The 18,083-nt window shown below is 41.6% G+C and overlaps 1 protein-coding gene across 3 annotated transcripts in view; it reads left to right on the top strand.

Moving 5' to 3' along the window:
* The window catches only part of PIK3AP1 (phosphoinositide-3-kinase adaptor protein 1), a 37,419-nt gene that overhangs the window by 3,240 nt on the left and 16,096 nt on the right, over nucleotides 1–18,083 (top strand). For 2 of the 3 annotated variants that reach the window (XM_015866643.3, XM_085554427.1), the window contains exons 2-4: nucleotides 2,081–2,497; nucleotides 14,206–14,354; nucleotides 16,709–16,853. In XM_015866643.3, coding sequence (XP_015722129.2) covers nucleotides 2,081–2,497; nucleotides 14,206–14,354; nucleotides 16,709–16,853 — 711 coding nt within the window. Of the gene's footprint in view, nucleotides 1–2,080; nucleotides 2,498–11,409; nucleotides 11,550–14,205; nucleotides 14,355–16,708; nucleotides 16,854–18,083 lie in introns of those variants that run through there. The other variant, XM_015866644.3, reaches the window with a different exon arrangement.

Here is an 18,083-nt window from a genome sequence, read left to right as displayed (position 1 = left end):
AAAGGGTACAGGATGGAGGCAAGAGAGCTTGGGAAGAGCTGGCACAGCTCTGCTGAGGGAAGCGGTGTGCTGGCAGAACAGTGGTATTGAGAGGATCCATACTTTTTCTAAACTTCCTGGGTGAAGTTTGTTCCTGCATTGTGCTTTGCTCTGGCTGATCATTTCTTGGGATAGAAATGCCATGAGGGAAATTGCAGAAAGTCCATAAAGTTGGCATACGTGGTATTCCTTTTGGAGAAGGAAGGTTTCTCACTGTGTCCCAGTGATCAGTGTTTAAAACCAATGCCTTCCCAACTGCACCCACCCCCAGTGGTGGGGTTCTTGCTGGTGGTTTGTGGGCTTGTTGTGTTTGGCTTTTTTTTTTTTGTCAGCAGTTCTGCTCTCTTAATGTAAAGGTCCACAGACTTTGGGTCTGGATCCACTTAATAAAGAATGCTTTTCCTTCCAAGATCTCACCTGGGGTTTGAGAGCTGTGTTTGCTCAGAAACATCCAGCTATCCTATTGAATACTGAAGGACTGCAGTGCATGTATTCTTCTTAGCCAGAGCATCTAGAGTCTTTCCCTTTATGCAGGTAACCATAATGCTATGGCTTGAGCACAGATCACATTTCTGCACTCTACTTTTAAGTGGCATCACTTCTGCTAGACTACATTTTAGGGTTTGTCACTGTGTAGCTTGGAGGAGGAGTGCCAAGGTGTCATTTTAGTCATTCTTAAAACTGCATTGAAAGTTCTGGGAAAAGTGGCAGAATGGAGCCTTCGGAGGATGTTCAATTTTGGTTTAATTTTAATAAGCTGACTGCAGAAGTGCAATCTTCAATTTTAGTAAGCTCACTCATTGCAGATGCTCTTCCTGGCATGCTGAATTTTAGACTTTGCCTTCGAGTTTAATTAGCAAAATTAAAAATAAAAAAAATTTGTTTGCTTGCTTCTGGATGGAGGTAGGCTGGAAATGTTGGCGATTTGAAGCTAAGCTGGAACTAGAAGGCAGTTTGCTCATGACATTTGAAATGCTCAGCATTGAAATTTGCAACGGGACTGGATCTGTAATGTACTAATTTGAGTATATTTCTTCATAAAATAATGGAAAAATTAAACTTTGACATCAGCGTTTTGGAGGGATTTATGGATAAAGCACTGCATCATGTCATGTTCCTTCAGTCTGCGTGTGACTTTCATAGCAAACTGGAAGCACATTTAGAAGTGCCTTCAGTCCAAAACACAGAAATGCAAGAGGGAGTCGTTAGGACATGTCTTTAGGGAGATGCTGAATAAGTCAACTGTGAGCTTATTTCAGGCTGTGTTATATAGCCACCATTGATTGTATTAGTTCCTTCCTTCTGAGGAGATGTTTTTTTTCATGCTAAACAGGTCAGGAAACCTTTTTATGACAGTTTTGAGTCTCCAGTGCAAGCCTAGAAAGCCTCTGAAACGTGGATGGTAGAACTGTGCTGCATGCCCTGAGGCTGGTGTACCCTTCGGTTGTGCACATACTTTGCAGACAGTTTGATTTCTGCTGCAACGAGAGCAGAAATATCTAAAACCATGGAAGCCTTTGTGACTTCCTGTGAGCACTGAGACCTCATTTAAATGAAGACCCATCTTCTCTTCAGCGTGCTGTGCTTACTGTATGCTCCACTTGAGCATGTGATGGTCTACAGTTGTTGCAAAACCTCTGCATTTGCCTGAAATGATTCTGATTCTCACCCAAGGGTGATATCTCATTTTCATGCTGAGTATTGTTATTTCTGTCTTTTTTTTTCCCATTGACATGCTTTAAATCTGAAAATTTCCTCATGTGGCTTGTTTCACTTGAAACTATGGATGAAATTTTCTTCTTTGGAGAAGGTTTTTGAGAATGAAAAAATGACTTAAATTATAGTGGAGTTGATTCAAGAAGGAATTCAGTCATCCTTAGCATAGCTTACTTTGGATGTCACGACCATGCTTTTAAAGTGCTTTAGAGATACCTAGATGAATTGCAGGAACAATTCTGTTGATTGTTTTGCTGTAAAACAGTGGGTCCCTTCTTGCTTTGTATTTAATTCTCTTCTCCCTTGTGATCTTGCACTTGTACAGGAACCCATGGGGGATATGATGTGCTGATTCTGTATGCAGGTGACGCTGCTGAGTGGTGTCAGTACCTCCAGAACCTCTTCCTCTCTACTCGGCACATCCGAAAGCATCAGATTCAGAGCTACCAGCTGGAAGGCAACTCTGCCATCTCTAACCAGGAGCTGGACCTTTTCAGCAGAAGTCGGAGCATCGTTATTTTACTATCTGCTGAGTTGGTGCAGAGCTTTTATTTCCCTCCTGTCCTGCAAAGCCTTCAGGAAGCGTTATGGCCCCCACACAAAGTAGTCAAGCTGTTCTGCGGTGTTACGGATTCTGAAGACTATTTGACCTTTTTCAAGGACTGGTACCAGTGGCAAGAACTCACCTATGATGATGAGCCCGATGCTTACTTAGAAGCTGTCAAGAAGGCTATTTCAGAAGGTAAGGTAGTGATTGTGGAGCTGGGTTTTGTGGTAAGCAATTGGAGGAGGAATATTTGTGGTATTGCTTATCCTCATTTTAACAGTTGTAATGTGTTTTTCTGAAACCAAAAACTAAAGTAAATTAGACAACTCTTGTAAATTATGCAGTTCTGCAAGCTGTTCTTCCTGTGCCTGCCCAGTTGTTTCCTAATTCAGGAAAGATTACCTGTGATTCAGAAAGAACATCTGAACGTGTGTATTGTGTTTTAAGTTTTGAGTGCAAATGGAAAATTATACTAAATTAGCATCTATAAATTTCTGCCTGTAAATATTGTACCCTGGAGTTTATTGATCTCAATCAAGAGAAAATTATCTTCTTCTTCAGACTTTCTGTTACACCAGAGCCAAAACAAGGTTACAGAATCACAGAATGACACAGGTAGGAAGGGACTTCAAGGATTGTGAAGCTCCACCCCCTGCCCCCTCTGCTTGGCAGGGCCACCAAACTTCCATCTTCAGATAGGCTGGATTTGTGGCTAAAGCATTTGGATGAGCATATCTCATTCTGCCACAGGGACTAGGTGACATCTCACATCCTGTGATTCTACAGAGCTTTTGTGAATAGCCTCTAATGCAAATCCTCTGGAGATGAGACGACACCAGGTGTTGCCTTTTGGGGTGAAACTGCAAAAACTTTCTTCTTGGTTGGTACCAAAAATAAATCAGTGTTTTCCTTATAGTCTGGCTGTAGCTAACGTTGATGGAGGGGCTTAAAGTAAGAGTGCTTGTAACAGCTGACTTCTCCCATAGAGAAACATAACACGTGCTCTACTCCCATTACTTCACTTTTAAGGTGAAAGGCTTGGAAATCAGGAAGCCTCGGTTAAGTCCATTCTCTACAGCAGACTGTGTATTTTTTCCAAGAAAAGCATCTCTCAATTCCTGCAGTGCTTAGCAAAGAAAGTTTATGACCACATCTGAAACAATTTGTCTGGGTGTCTCCCTCTGGAAATACTTATTTCCACAGGCTGAGTTCAGCTTCCTAGCATCTCAGTCCTAAATGAGCGGAGCACAGGACACAGTGGGGACAAATATCTCTCTGGAATTTGTATATTGGCTCTGTACAGGTTATTCTGTTGTCTGCAGTGCAGCAGTTAGGCTGTGGTTTGTTTAGGGCATCATGGGAACACGGCACCTGCAGACATCACACACTGAAAGCTATTTTAATTTTTATTAGTTTAGTAGAACATCAGAAATGAGGAAGTGTTCATCCAGCCTTGTTGAGAACAAACTGTGTTGACTCTAATGTTTGCTACTTGGTAGGCAGGGCACTTTTTACTCTAATTTCTCATTTGAGGCAAACTACAGAGGCCAAGAAGGTTTCTGTTTGCAAGCTTGGTTCTGGTAGGGTGTAATCCCATGCCAGGTGTGGTGACCAACCTAGTACTTATGGCTTAAGCCATCTTGTCCAGCTGGAAGCTCACTCTTGAAACCAGTGAACTTCCTTTTCCTCCCATGGTGGCATAACACAACTTACATCTGTTTCATGTTATACACATTTAGATTTATCCAGTTCATTTCAGCCCCTACCTTTGTCTTATTTCTTATTTATTTATTTATTTATTTATTTCAAATGCCAGGCTTTACAAGGCTGTTTCCAAAATGTTTGCTAATTAATCAGTGGCCTTGAACTTTTGTATTAGAGCAAATTCTTGCAGGGAAAATGGCAGGGAAGCCAACAGCTGTCTGAAATTGTTAAGGTGATAACCAGACAAAATAGCAGTTATAAGCCATGCTGTTGATAGACAAGTACAGCCTTGACTGAGCATAGTACTCATACAATGAAGTAGATTAAAAAAGAAAGATCAGTACTAGCAAACTTCTTACAAAATAAAAGGATCAGAAGTGACTGTTAAGAGCTGTGCCATATGCTTGGAAGGAGATGCAAAAAGAACAGTCTCAGGGCTGGAACTTCATCTGTGCCGGTCAGAATCATGGGCTAAAGAAGCTTGTGATATCTTCAACTTATGACTGTGTAACAGAAGCCTTTTTGGATGTGGTGGTTTTGCTCCTTTGTCACAACTGTGAAAAACCTAACTCACAGAAATTATTTGCCTGCCAAAGGTCTTGTCTCCTTTTTCCACTATAAATGGCTTAATTTATCTGCTGGGAGGGAAATGGTGTAACAGAAACCACACAAGCTATTATCATTCTCTTTCCTGTACATGACAAGGAATTGAATTAACTTCCTGGATTTCTTCTCTTGCACTGGTGAAACCATGAATGAAACCTGAGAACATATCACATGTTGATGTTGGAAGGGACCTTTTGAAACTTCTCTGTGCAATCTTTTCCAGTGTCTGACCACTTTGACTGGACAGGAAAAAAAGAAAGAAGAAAAGAGGAAAAAAGTATTTTCTTGTGTTCAGATGATATTTTGCATGCTTTAGTCTTGTCAACGCACAATACTGAGAAGAGTCTTACTCCTTTTTCATTCCCTTTCATCAGGTACACAATGATAACGTGCCTCCCAAAGCTTCTCCAGGTTGGAGAGTACAGCTCTGATAGCTTGTATGTATTTCACAGCAAGCAGAAAGAAATCCAGTGTTATCTGATATGTTGCCCTTATGCTTTAGGTATCTCAAAGAATGACAAAACAAATATCATAACCTAGAAGAATAATGATCTGTGGCTTTTGTGGATAAATTTGAATGCTTTCCCTTCTTTTCTACCTCTTCCCCCTTTAAAAATATTAATTCATGTTGAATGCTTTTAAGGGCAACTTTTCACTAGAAACCACAAAAGCTGCTAGCCAGTAACAGCTGCATATTAGCACAGGACAGTGGTGATCCTGAGATGTCTCACACAACAATTCACTGAATAGTAGGTGCTTCTGTTGTACTGTGGAGCTGATACCTCTTTCTCTGACAATGGTAGCTGTTGTGCTATGTCTGCTTCTGGCTGTTAGTGCTTCTCTCAGGACCCCTCTGTCAGCCGAGCTCAGAGAATTGCAGGTAAGACAGTGGGCAGAGGGTGCTATAAATGGGGAATTGCAACCTCCCTTGCTCTCCACAGGAGCTCTGTGTGGGGACACATGCCTACAAGAAGTGGTGGTGTGTGATTTTCAGTGTTCACAGAGCTTGCTGTTGCATGTGGGGGCAGAGCTAAACCTAGCTGCTGTAACAACTGTTCCCAGCGCTGCTCGGCTTATTTCATAAGGCCCTGGCCATTGAGTGTTGTTTCTAGGAAAGCTGGATATGAAAAGGGATTCTGGTAGGAAGACTTGACATCACCAAATAGTTCATGGGGAAGTTTTGCCACCCTTTTGAAGGACTAATCCTAGATACAGAGCTGCCAAAAAGAGCTGTGAGTTAATCTGACATCCTTGGTTGTCATTTTAGGGAAGGATTGTGAAGCCATCTATCTAACCAAATTTCTCTGTGAAACTGCCTCCTTGATCTTTCACCTTACAGAATTGGGTGCCTTGGGACCAGTTATATTGCTAGAGAGCTAATGCTGTACCTCTGAGGCTCCAAAGTGTGAGCAGACCCTAGTTCCTGCAGCTCTAACTACAGTGAGCCTTTAAAATGTTGCTGCTGTCTCTTTGCCTTTCTGTAGTTTCTTTGCTTGCTATTGTATTTTTCTCACCGACAGATCTCTTACTGTGGTCCTCTGATCTCATTTTGGCACTTGGGAAGTTCTAGAAGCTCGAGATTGGGTGGGAGATGTCTGTACCATGTTTGTGATTTCTATTTGCATCTTCAGAGGCTTTTTAGATATCCCAGGGACACTAAAAAAAGCAAACTGGAGATAGAAAGAGACAGGAGTCAATCAATGTACAGAGAGACGAGAAGCAGGGCACTACTTGCTATTTGCTTCTGGCTAGAAGTTGTCTGTGGAGGAACGTATTCTGAGTAGTCTTCTCACAGAGGATTACATTTAGCATTTATTTCTGTTGGCCTACTGTAGTGGCCTTGCATTCCTGTTCTATTGCAGTCTTTCCTCCATCCCTCAATCCTCTTATTTTTTCCCCCTCTTTGAAGGAGCAAAATTAAGTGAATTCTCAAAACTGTATTTTTCTCTGCTGAATTGTTTTGAAATGAAAGATATGCTTCCTTGACCCTGCTCTTTGAAGAGGAACAGGTGATGTATTAGTCAGCCCTCTGAGTGCAATGAGGGTCTGCTCCACTCCTAGGGGAGCTGCACTGCCTGGCTGGTTCTCAGCCTGCCATGGAGAGGAAACTGTGACATTGTTGTGCAGGAGTTAAGGTTGAGAGAACATGAGTTACCATGCCCTTCCTTGCAGCTGTTAGTGTAGCTATAAATGACTGATGTTGGAAACATGTATTTCAGAGACTGGTGAAAAGCAGCTAGAAATTTTGAATAAGCCCCCAAGAGGTGTTGACAGAAATGTATCAATATTCTTGTCCATCCATGGCAAAGAGGGTCAAGAAGTTCAAACAGCCTTCCCAGTTACAACACGGGAGAGCTGCTTGTATCAAGGTGCTTCATAAACTCCTGGCTTATACACATTAATAGCAATGCTTCACAGCTTGTCTTTCACAACAGTAGGAGATTCAGACAGGGCTGGCTTACATAGATGTAGATCAGCTTTCTGGACTGAAGCAATGAAATGATAGGGCAGAACTTTTCAAATACAGAAACTGATGTGGTTAGAAAGCATCAGGCGATAATGGACTCCATGCACACTGCAAAATGCTAACCATGTTTCTCTGTATTTTTAATCTCCCTGTGGGTTGCTTTAAGATGATGGCTAAGGTTAATTTTAAATATCTGCAATGTGAACTGCAAGGCTTTAAAATATGCTTAAAATAAGAACCCAGCCCTCGTGGTGATGGTTTCTTCCAGGCTGAGACAGCTGAAGTAATTTCTGCAAAAACTTTGCAGAAGTTTGCGGTCAAAAAAAGATACTGTACTGAAGAGGTCTGAAGAGATGTGTGGGGCAGACATCAGGTTGTGCCAAAGACCTCTCTGTTGTGCGTTTGGAGAGTTGTGTTGCTTCTAGGTTTGCATTTTGCAAGATTCTGGTGGATTCATCATCACCACAGGAAACTTCGGAAGCTAAAGAATACCAGGGAGTCTTGAGTTTCTCAGGGGGAGGTTCCATCGATGGCAGAGTCTGACCTCAGCATGGATTGCTGCAAAGGCAAGTGGTCTGCCTCATGTTCCACCTCTGTTCTGGCAACTAACTGAGTGATCTGGGGCAGCGTAGGACTGCACTGGTGGTATTCCAAGAGAGGCTGTATGGAGAAGAGAGGAGGCATGACTATTTTTTTTAGTAGTAACCTGAAGGTGGGGTTCTGCACGTTTCAGCAGATCTAAGTCCAGTCAAGCAGCATCCTATTGGTGAAATGTTTTCAAAGTGGCTACACCACTCTCTTAGATAGAATTTCAGCTTTGTGGACTTACATGTAGACAGTCTTCTCTGTTGTGTGAGTGCTATGCATTGTGCTTAAATTCAAGCGAGGATAATTAATCAACGAGTTGGATTTTCGTGTTTCTCACATGTCGTTGCTCAAGAGCAATGTTGAGTCAGCGACTGATAGAACATGACTTCAGCATTCTCATCAGCCATGCATATACTTCCTTAGTATGTGTTGTCTCCTCCTGGCACGTGTACTTGAGGCGTCCCATCCTCCTAAAAGCCAATGCTTAGCTGGAGATAGTGGTAGTATGGAATATTTGCTACAATATAAATATACTTTGCATTTGTATCAGGCTCTAGACGTGGTAAAGTGAGCTATGGCAGATGTATCGTACATGATGTAAGTAGAATTGGGCATTTCACCCTTGAGTTGATAGTTACTGTCTTTGCAGTATACAGGAGTGTAATGTATGGAAGTTCTTTCACATCCTGAAGGTCAGGGGCTGGCAGCTCAGCCCAAACTCACAGTTCTCAGGTGCTCAGGGAAAGATTCTAGGCTTGCATCTTGCTGACACAGCCAAACACGTTATTTTCTGCTGGCTTTGTTGTGTGGGCTGCAATTTCTGGTGGAAATAAAGACAAGAAGGGGAAGCAAGAGTTGGGAGGAGAGCCATGATGAGTGCAATTGTATTTTAAACTGCTGTAGCTTTCACTTTTTTGAACATCTGTCCTCCAGACAAGTGCAGAAGTGACTTTTTCAGCTTAACGTACTTGCTAAGCTGTGATTACTCCCTGAAGCAAGGCATAAATTTGAGCCAAAGCACTCTTTCCTGGACAAGTAACATTGTTAAAGGGGAAGTTTTTTACTCATTCTTTATTAGGCAATAGAAGATGACACTTATTTTCCACAACTTTGAAAGGTCACCTGAGGATTTGTAATAGGAGGATTTCACACACTGACTGGAAAAAAAAGTAAATTAAAAAAAAATTGGTGGGTCTCTGCTGGGAGAGTCTTTATGTTACTGGGAAACTTGTTGGTTTCAGGCTGTATGCATTCCCTGAGGTGCTGCACATTGCATCTCTAGGAGTGACTGTGATCTCAGATCCATCCAGTCCTTTACTTTCAAGGTCCTACTTTCAACTCAAGGCTGCTAGTGAATGAGCAGGGCTCTAAGAATGAAAAAGCAAAAGCAAAAAGTGTTTTGCCCACAATCCTGAATTGCAACCTGCTAGTCATCTATTTATTATATGATGAGATTACTTAGTGCTATCTTGTCATCCTGGGGAAACTGCTAAGTTTCTGTGAATCTCCCTTGTGCTTAGATCTTTGTGAATGTTGTCTTGGTGCAACCTGCAGTTACAAATCAAGAGGGTACTTTCCTAAGCTAATGAGGAAGAGGGGCTGCAAACCACCTATCCTGAACTACTTGCTGTAGTCACCTGCAGTCAAGGCAGAGAAGGCTGAGAAGTGTCGCTAGGGAAAGTGGAGTGAGGTAGGCAGTTTCCCAGCTGTTCCTTCTGATCCAAGAGAAGAATTCTAGCAGCACGTTAATGCAGTTCATAGTTCCATCTTTTGCTGATGGAATAGAATTCCCATGAAGGGTTCCTAGCTGTGCTTTTGCATGTCAGGGAATGCCATCTGAGATGTGATTGGTTGTATGCTTCAGTCTGGTCACAATTGCTTTGCTGCTGACAGTGCTTTGTCAGTCTCAGCTATCTAAGGCATCACTAAGTGCCAGGGAACCTCCTGCCTTTCTCCATCTGGACTTGGGATTTGATTGTAGTATTTGGAAGGAGGAATAATCAACATTGTGTCTACAGTACGATAGAATCAAGGTTGGGACCATAATGTAAACCTGCAGTTTTCTAATTAGTGCTATACATTGGTGAATAATTAAAAGCTGAACCTTGCACAAACAGCTGACTGGATGTTGCTGCTGACATTGTTCCCTAAACTGGGATACTTCAGGGGGAGGTGTCTTTGATACCACGAGTTATCTTTCCATTCTGTATTGATTCTCTGTCTGCTTGGGGATTTTCATTTTATTACTTTTTCCTAGACCATCATTTTTCTTCTTACTTTCTTTTCTGTGTCTTCTCTACTTTTCTGGCTTTTAAGGCTTTACTTTTTTAACCTCACTGTTTCCAGGTCTACATGCCAGATTTCCTGTTCCTGCAACCCAGGTATTTGATGGCCAATTTCATGTCCCTCCTTTCTGGCATTTACATGAGTGATGTGGAGTTGTTCTTGGCATTGTCAGCAACTTTTGGTGACTTTTCATTTCAAAGATTAAATTAAAAAATAACCTGTGAGCAACATTTAGGAATATCGAGACAGGAGAAGCGAATAGATGATTCACTTGGTTTAAACATTAATGAAGGTCACAAAACCCTCTTGCACTCACAAAGATGTTTTTCTCTATTCAGCTTCATGTTCACAGATCTACAATACTATAAAAGAAAACTAATTCTTTGAGTCAGTGTGAAGCGTGCTTTATAGAGGAACTATGGAGTAATGTGTCTTTTTTGAGTATTAAGGATGTGTGTTGTCTTAGTAAGTTACAAAGGTAAAGACAGCTGTGCCTTCTGGCTTCTCACAGTTTGCTGAAGCACCAGTGCTGACCTGCAGAGAGGTTGTGTCCTTAGTAAGAAAACAACTTCCCTAAGAGACACGCACACACTTGCTCAATCAAATCTTGGCCTGATAAAACGCAGCTTGTTTTCTTAATGGAGATTTGAAACTATGGCTACAAATAAAATGTAACCACTTTCTTTGTAGAACAGAGAATCTGGTTTTAGATGCTCTACGTGTAGACTGAAGCAGCAAGCTTCTTGCAAATGCTGCTGGAATTGCTTGGGTAGCCCTGGTGTCCTTGTTCTTAATTGGAAGAGGAGTTTGGCCAGCTGCAAGGCTTGGCTGATAGCAGCAGCTTTCTGAAGGTCTTCCACCTTGCTTTGGGTGTTAGGAGGTGAAAGGCGAAGATCTCATGAAAATTCCTCACCTCTGTGGGTGAGATGGGAAATGTTTGCAGATACTGATGAGGGGCAGTCTGCTCATACAGAAGCTGCAGGGACTAGCTGTTGCTCAATTTGCACTGTATCTAGATGACAGAGTGGTCAGAGCGAGCGGATTGCTGACTCCAGCTGAGTGTTTGCGTGTCCTGCAGTGTCACAGCTGACTTCTGAGAAACCACAGATGTCAGCTCCATGCAGACACACAGCTCAGCCAGGAGGAAATGGATGACAGTGAGTTGCATGCTGCATACAGCAAAATATCAAAATAGCTGGCTACTTAGTGTTGGTCTCTACGAGCTGCTAAATGGCCTGAGATGAAGCATGTGGCCTTGCCTGCATTTCCCAGGATTTTCCTGGGTGATTGTTGGTGGCCCAGCAGGGCAGCAGTCTGCATGTAGAGCAATGCAGGACAGAAGGGCCTGTGTGGGGCCTGCAGAGCTGTGCTGCTGCTTCCTGCCGGGGGGCACGCTCCTCGAAGGGAAATGTGGTTGGGTTTCTTGGACCGCATCTCCTCCCCTGCTGTTCTCATGAGTGTTTCAGAGACTGTCAGGCGCGGCCTGAAGTAGCCTTCATGTAAAGGGGAATAGAAAGCACTTCCAGTGAAGGCAGAACCGTCGGTAACCACGAGCTATTGACCTATGGCAGCTGTTCATGGAGGAACTCAATTCAGGTAATCTTAGAACTTTCTAATGCCTCTGATCCCATTTTGAACTTAGCTACCATGACAAAAATATAATGAAATATCGCAGACTTCACAGCATAATTGCTGCATCAATCTGCTGATTGAAGTATCCTCAATCTTGGTCTTCAATCAACCCACTGATTATCATTAGTCAGGTGTCCTCATAAGTTGGATGTCTGATTGACAATGCACCACTTTAGAGCATGGATACTTTTGAATGTAATAGGATGGTTTCCCGATGCTTGCATGTTCACAAAATTGCGTGAATATGCAATGTGCGCGACAACTGAATGTGCAAGATGACATAGCATCACTCTGATAATGATAGGGGAAGTTGATAATTCATAACTTCAGAATTTTCTATGTGAAGAGACAGATAAATAATTCATACCGGTAACTGCAGTGCTTGTTCCGTCAGCTGTTACTGCAGTTACTTATTAACAGTGCTTCTTCCCACATTACCTAACAGCTCTGTTCTTACATATGACCTCCAGGCACTCTATTCTGTTACAGAAATGCGGAAGTGCCAGGTGAAATCCAGCAATGCCAGAACTTCCTAAAAGCTCAAGCACAGACTCCCGCAGTTGTCCTTTATCTGCTAATTTCTTACTGGTATTAAATAATGTCATTAAAGCAAAGAAGTCTGGAGAGTTGCTCTCTCCTTGCTCCTCCCTTATCCCTGCTTATTGTAGATATAGCTGAGATCCACAGCTTTAGGTTTTATTTCTTCTGAAATTGGTCTCATGTTTGGCAAATGAGGTACAGGTTACCACTCTGTTGGCTCCATGTTAAGGTGTGGGGGGTGATGCACTTAGGGTCAGGATCCCGGCAAGTGTCAGCTTGCATTTTTGGTTGAGCAATATTAATGTTTAGCTGTGATTTGGTTATTGTTGGTTCTGTTATCTGTGATGGGCTTAGTCTTTCTGATTTAGTCATATTGGAAATAACCAAGAGAATAGAGACTCGGTTCTAGTAACAGTTGCCTCTGCTCCCCTGAAAGGGTGTGCTGTCTTGCGCTGCGTATGCCAAACGTCTGATGTGATATCTATCATGTAAAGGAAGGATGTGGGACTAGTGCTTTGATTTCCTCCTGTGTCACTGGGCTGCCCAGCACTCTCAGGTTGGAGCACTCCACCTTTCCCCAGAACGATTCCCAAAAGCGGGGTCTGACTGATGACTTCAGACAGTATCTATTATAATATTGAGTTAAGGAGCTTATAACCTCAGTCCATTTTCTGCAATGCTTAATACTGCAATCTCAAAAATCCAAAAGGCCTTCGGTGCATAACCTTGTGTCCCAGCAGTTTCTTTGTAGTCAAATCTGAAAATCTGTGTTGATGCAGTTTTAAAATGTCTGCCTTATCTACACATACTGTTCTAGGATTAAAAAATACTGATATTCATAGTGATGCCTTACTTGAACTTTAGAGCCGTAGATTTTTAGCTCTTCTCTTTCTACTGAAAACATTAAAGCAGTAATATGGTTGTACTCGTGTGAGTACTTGCCATGCAGAGCAATTCACAAGCATAAAGTTGTGTGCCATTCTTTGTGACAAAACCTTCAGCTGAATAATTTGCTACACTTCCATGGCCTAAAGCTGGTCTCATGAAAGCACAGTTACATCTGCTTAAATTCATAAAGTCCTGTTCAAGTGTAGAAATTACAAAAAGTGTGAATCAAGTGATTAAAAACTAGATTTTAAAAATCTTTCTAATAAGTAGATACAGGCTTGTCCATTTCCTTTCTGTAGCTGGGAAAAGTATTTCCTAGCAGGTATGTGAGAAATCTCAGCTATTTTAATTCTTGCTACCTTTTTTTTTTTTTTTTTTTGCTTGTGTTATCAACATGTTTGCTCGTCCATCAGTTTAAATATGTGCTGTTACAGGGAGGCAGGAGTGAGAACGTTGTTTTGTATGTGCAGATTGTAGGGTCCCAGGTACTTACTTCTCTTGGCTCAGTTTGGGCAGAGTACTGCAATTCTTCTGTACAAAAGTATGTTTTTGGTGTTTCAGATTCACTCTTGTATTCACCTTCTTGCTTGAGGATCAGGATCCCTTCAAACTACTGCCTTATGTTTTGCCTATAGACACAGTTGAGAGTTGGAGTTGGAGCAAGCAGGATCCAGATAGCTAAAGATACTGCTGATAAGAAATAAAAGTAGGTTCCCTTCATTAATTTTAGGAGAGGAGGACTTCAAAGGCTGTTGCCCATCCTACAGTGCACTCAGAGTGTGGCAGGAGTCAGATGAGTCCATTTGCTGATCTTTCTTCTATGAGATATTGATAAACTAGTTTTCCTAACTAACATGAGAAAAAAAACTGTCCATCTCATCAGGGAGCGGGTTTTTGGTTTGTTTGGTTTTTTTTTGTTTCTTTTTGTGTTTTTTGCTTTGTAAGCATTTCCAGTGCTACTCCAGCACTTTTGTGTCTTTTTGAATTTTCCCCAGCTGTCCCCTTAGGGGAACAAATGAGGAAACTGTAGTTTCTCTTTCTTAAAGTAGATCCCCTTTTCTAAACTTAGCTTTGAAAAGTGTATCAAGTTCTCCCCCACCTCTGTGGCTGCTTCTCAGGGCTGGTATTTGTATATCCACGCGTTTTTAGAAAATGGAAATAATTTAATGGGACTCTGTATGCTTTATTTTAGACTCAGGCTGCGACTCAGTAACTGATACAGAAACAGAAGACGAGAAGAATTCAGTTTACTCCTGCCATCTTGCCATGAATGAAGAGCATGAATCATCCAGGAGAACTGGGGAGCATCTGGTGGTGCAGCCTGATCACATACGCTGCGGGGTACTGTATGGCTGTTTCTTGGGTTATGTTCTTGTATGTTAGTGCAACATGTTGTGTTCTGTGCAGTAGACAACTTCACAACTACAAGGAATGTAGTCCCTAATTCATTTTTTGTTCCCTGCCCTCTCAGGCTCCTATCCTTGTTGTCTCTGCTTTATAAGCTTTGTTTCCTAGGCCAGCAATAGGTTGGTAGTATGCAATGTCACTTACTGATGGATACTCTCACTGACATGGCTACATGTCCTTTGTGTTAAGAAACAAGTTCACGCTCTTGACTCTTCATCTTCCATTCTGGTGAGATTTAGAGCAGACAAGTGGAGTAAGGTAAAGGTAGTGAGCCAATTCACTCCAGAGCCTGGATGCAAGCTAGTATGGCAGTTCTGGTGCTTGTCCTGTAAACTCCAAACATCTTGGAACTTAGCTTTCTATATGAAAAACAGCCTTTCTTACTCTGAGATCCTTTCAGATGGAAAACATTAATACCATGGACCAGGAGAGTAGGGTAAGGCACCAACAGCTTCACCTCCTCTGCAGCGTACTTTTCAGTCACTGTGGTTGGCTTTCCATTGCATGGCTTTGTGATGTGAGGCATGAGTGTAGGAGGGACTGAGTGTCAGAGTAAACGTCAGCTAACAGTTTAGCAAAGCTTCACGGCAGGGTTACTGCTGCTTTATATTACTTCCTCCTCTTTCCCCCTACCAGGGGCAGACTCATGCTCCAGTGCACTGAAACAAAACTCTTGATGTTTTACCCTTGTCCCAAGAGCTAGCAAAACGCCTGAATCTTAGTGCTTTTTCTTAAAGCACCAGTTAAAGCATGACTCTAGGGAACCTCTGCTTTTACTTAGAAGTTTCCCTGTAAGCATGAAGGCCAGATTCTAACAGGAATGAAATCTCAAATTTGGTAGCAACAGCCTATGTTATGTCTTTGTAAAGAAATTTTGAAATGCTGTTGGCTATACCCTGAGGTAAGACCAGAAGTAAACTGTATGCCATCATATGATGGAGAAGGAGGAATAATAAGCTTTCAGTTGACAAGTAGAGATTCCCTTCTGCTTTGGCAGGAGCTCAGCATGGTAAGAACAGAACTGCAGAACTGAATATGCCTTAGGTTATAGACATAATCTGCTCTCAGCCTGGAGAAAGTAGCATTCTATCAGGGCAGAGGGGGAACTGACATAAAGAATCAGACTTTTTAGGAAGTGTCCTTACCTAAATGTTTTGTGTTCCCTCTTTGCTTGATCGCAGGATATTTTGAGAAGTCATCAAACTGCTAAACTGATGGACTGATTTAAGCTTTTACAGAGTTGTTGAATTAACACAGAGAAAACTGCATCTATGTGGATTTATTTATTTATTTATTACATCAACTCTATTTGCTTGTGCTCCAACAGCTTGGTGTTGTTTCCCTTTGTATTTAATGGGCATCTGTTAGCACATTCACTTTGTATGTTTCCAACGCTTGTCTGAATATCCTGATATCTTTGCTTCTTTGCTAGATTAACTTCTCCAGTGCTGGTGCCTGAGCCTACCACCACTAGGTGGCTGGTGGCAGTGGTAGTAAGAGATAGATAGATAGATAGATAGATAGATAGATAGATAGATAGATAGATAGATAGAGTGTAGTAAGCTGTGTAAATGGCTACAAGTCAGGTCTTTGATCTTTAAAATCCTGACTGAAAGAGAACTGAGCAATATTACCTTGGTGGTAATAAAAGCTGCAAGGCATGACCCAGGAGATCTCCTGGTTTCCAAAACTTAGAACCTGCTCCAGAAATTCACTTTCATAATTCACGTAAGTAGATGTTAGACATGTCTCAGGCCACAGTTAAAGACTTGAAATGTAATGAAATATTGGAGTTATTTAATGTCATAACCAACTTCTTAAAAGCAGAGCCAGTGAGAGTTTTATAAACCTAAAATTTTAGTCTTTTGAAGTTCTGGCTAAAGACACATGCTACAGGGTAAGAAAAAGTAAGACAAATAAGATAAAACTTCTGCAAGTACTTTAATCTCCAGAACATGTTCATTTAGGCTTCTTTATTTGTTTCTCATAAGAATAGGGCTGTGCTGCTTGAAGGAAGAGGCTGCTGTGCTTGAAAAGAAGCACAGTTTTTAAATTGCATCACAGAATTTTTGAGAGCTTAATGTCTTTATCTGTGCTACTGCAAAATGTAACAGAAGCCTCCTGCCCAGTCATTCTGTAACTGGAAGATATTACTGAAAACCATTCAGGATTGTGGAAGTAACAGATTAATTTATGTGTTAGTCGTAATAACAACAAAATCCCTGGAAAATGGGCTTTAAAGTATTCTTATATTGTAAACCTGTATTTTCTAATGTATTTTCTCTTAGGTACAGACCACAGTTTATATTATCATGAAATGTAGACTAGATGACAAAGTGAAAACTGAAGTTGAATTCTCTCCAGAGAACTCGTCATCTGTGCGTGTGCTGGCTGAGTTGGAGAATGAATACACAATATCTGTGGAGGCTCCAAGTAAGATGGGCTGAGACTTGGTTTCACACTTCCCCACTCCTCGTTGATTCTCTTCTCTCCCAACCTGCCTGTCCTGAAAAATAGCAGAGGGGTAAGGGTAGAGACTGCAGTGTGGGAAACAGTGGGGCCAGGAAATCTTGGACTTGTGTTTTTATGTGTGATGCTTTTGTGGTGTTGAACTGGGGAGACAGCTGCTTGACATCTATTTTCCCAGCAACAGTGTCAGGTTTGCAGTGTGGAAACACTCAGCGGGAATTCAGCAGGCAGATGAAACCATGTAAAGCACTTTGAACTTAACTGGGTTAGTGTTATAATAATGTTAGTGTTCGCTGACACCATAAGGAGATAAATGCAGGTAAATAATTGATTATGGTATTTCCTTTTTTTTTTTTTCTTTTCTTTTTTTTTTTTTTAAGTGTTTGATGATCTCTGTGCAATTAGAGCTGAAACTCCTGCATTTTTATTCAGATATTTTCTGTCACTCTGGATATTTATATTTACAAAAGCTTAGGTTGTCTAAACTTTAGGTTCACTAAACTTTAAGGGCAAGGTTTCTGAGCCCTACAGACTGATAACAGTTTCCCAGGATGGTTTTATTTATTCTGCTTTGGTCTGTCCTGTTGAAGAGCAAATATACTATGTCTAGGAATAGAGAGACTGATAATCATTATAGCAACTCCTGTAAAGACTGTCAAGTGTGTGGCTTTATAGAAGGTAACCAAAGTCACATGTAAATACATGAACAAGGGAAAATGGCATTAAACTAAAAGAGGAGAGATTTTGGTCAGTTGTTAGGAAGAAATTTTTTACTCAGAGAGCGGTGAGATGCTGGTAGAGGCTGTCCAGAGAGCTGTGGGTGTCCCATCCCGGAGGTGCCCAAGGCCAGGCTGGATTGGACCCTGGGCAGCCCGATCTGGTGGAGGCAACCAGCCCACAGTAGGGCTTGAAAGTAGATGATCTTTAATGTCCCTCCTAACCTAAGCAATTCTGTGACTTTGGATTATAAATCCAAGCTTTTCATTGGTGGAATTATTTTTTTCAGGTGTGACAGTTGCTGTTACATTGTTTCCTCGGTTGTTACAGCCAGGCAAATATACAGAAAAATACTAATTTCAGTGAGATTCAACATACTTATGCTTCAGAGAGGAGTGTCAGACTTAGGAGTATAAACTGGGTAAAAGATCTTGAAGCTCCCAAATTGTGTGTATGGGAGAAATCCTGTGCCTGGGT

This window comes from Coturnix japonica, chromosome 8 (assembly GCF_054131305.1).
Source record: "Coturnix japonica strain WE chromosome 8, WE-NBRP24, whole genome shotgun sequence".
NCBI classification, from domain to species: domain Eukaryota; kingdom Metazoa; phylum Chordata; class Aves; order Galliformes; family Phasianidae; genus Coturnix; species Coturnix japonica.
The sequence above is the reverse complement of the archived record's forward strand: the minus strand, read 5'-3'. Positions and strand labels throughout refer to the sequence as shown.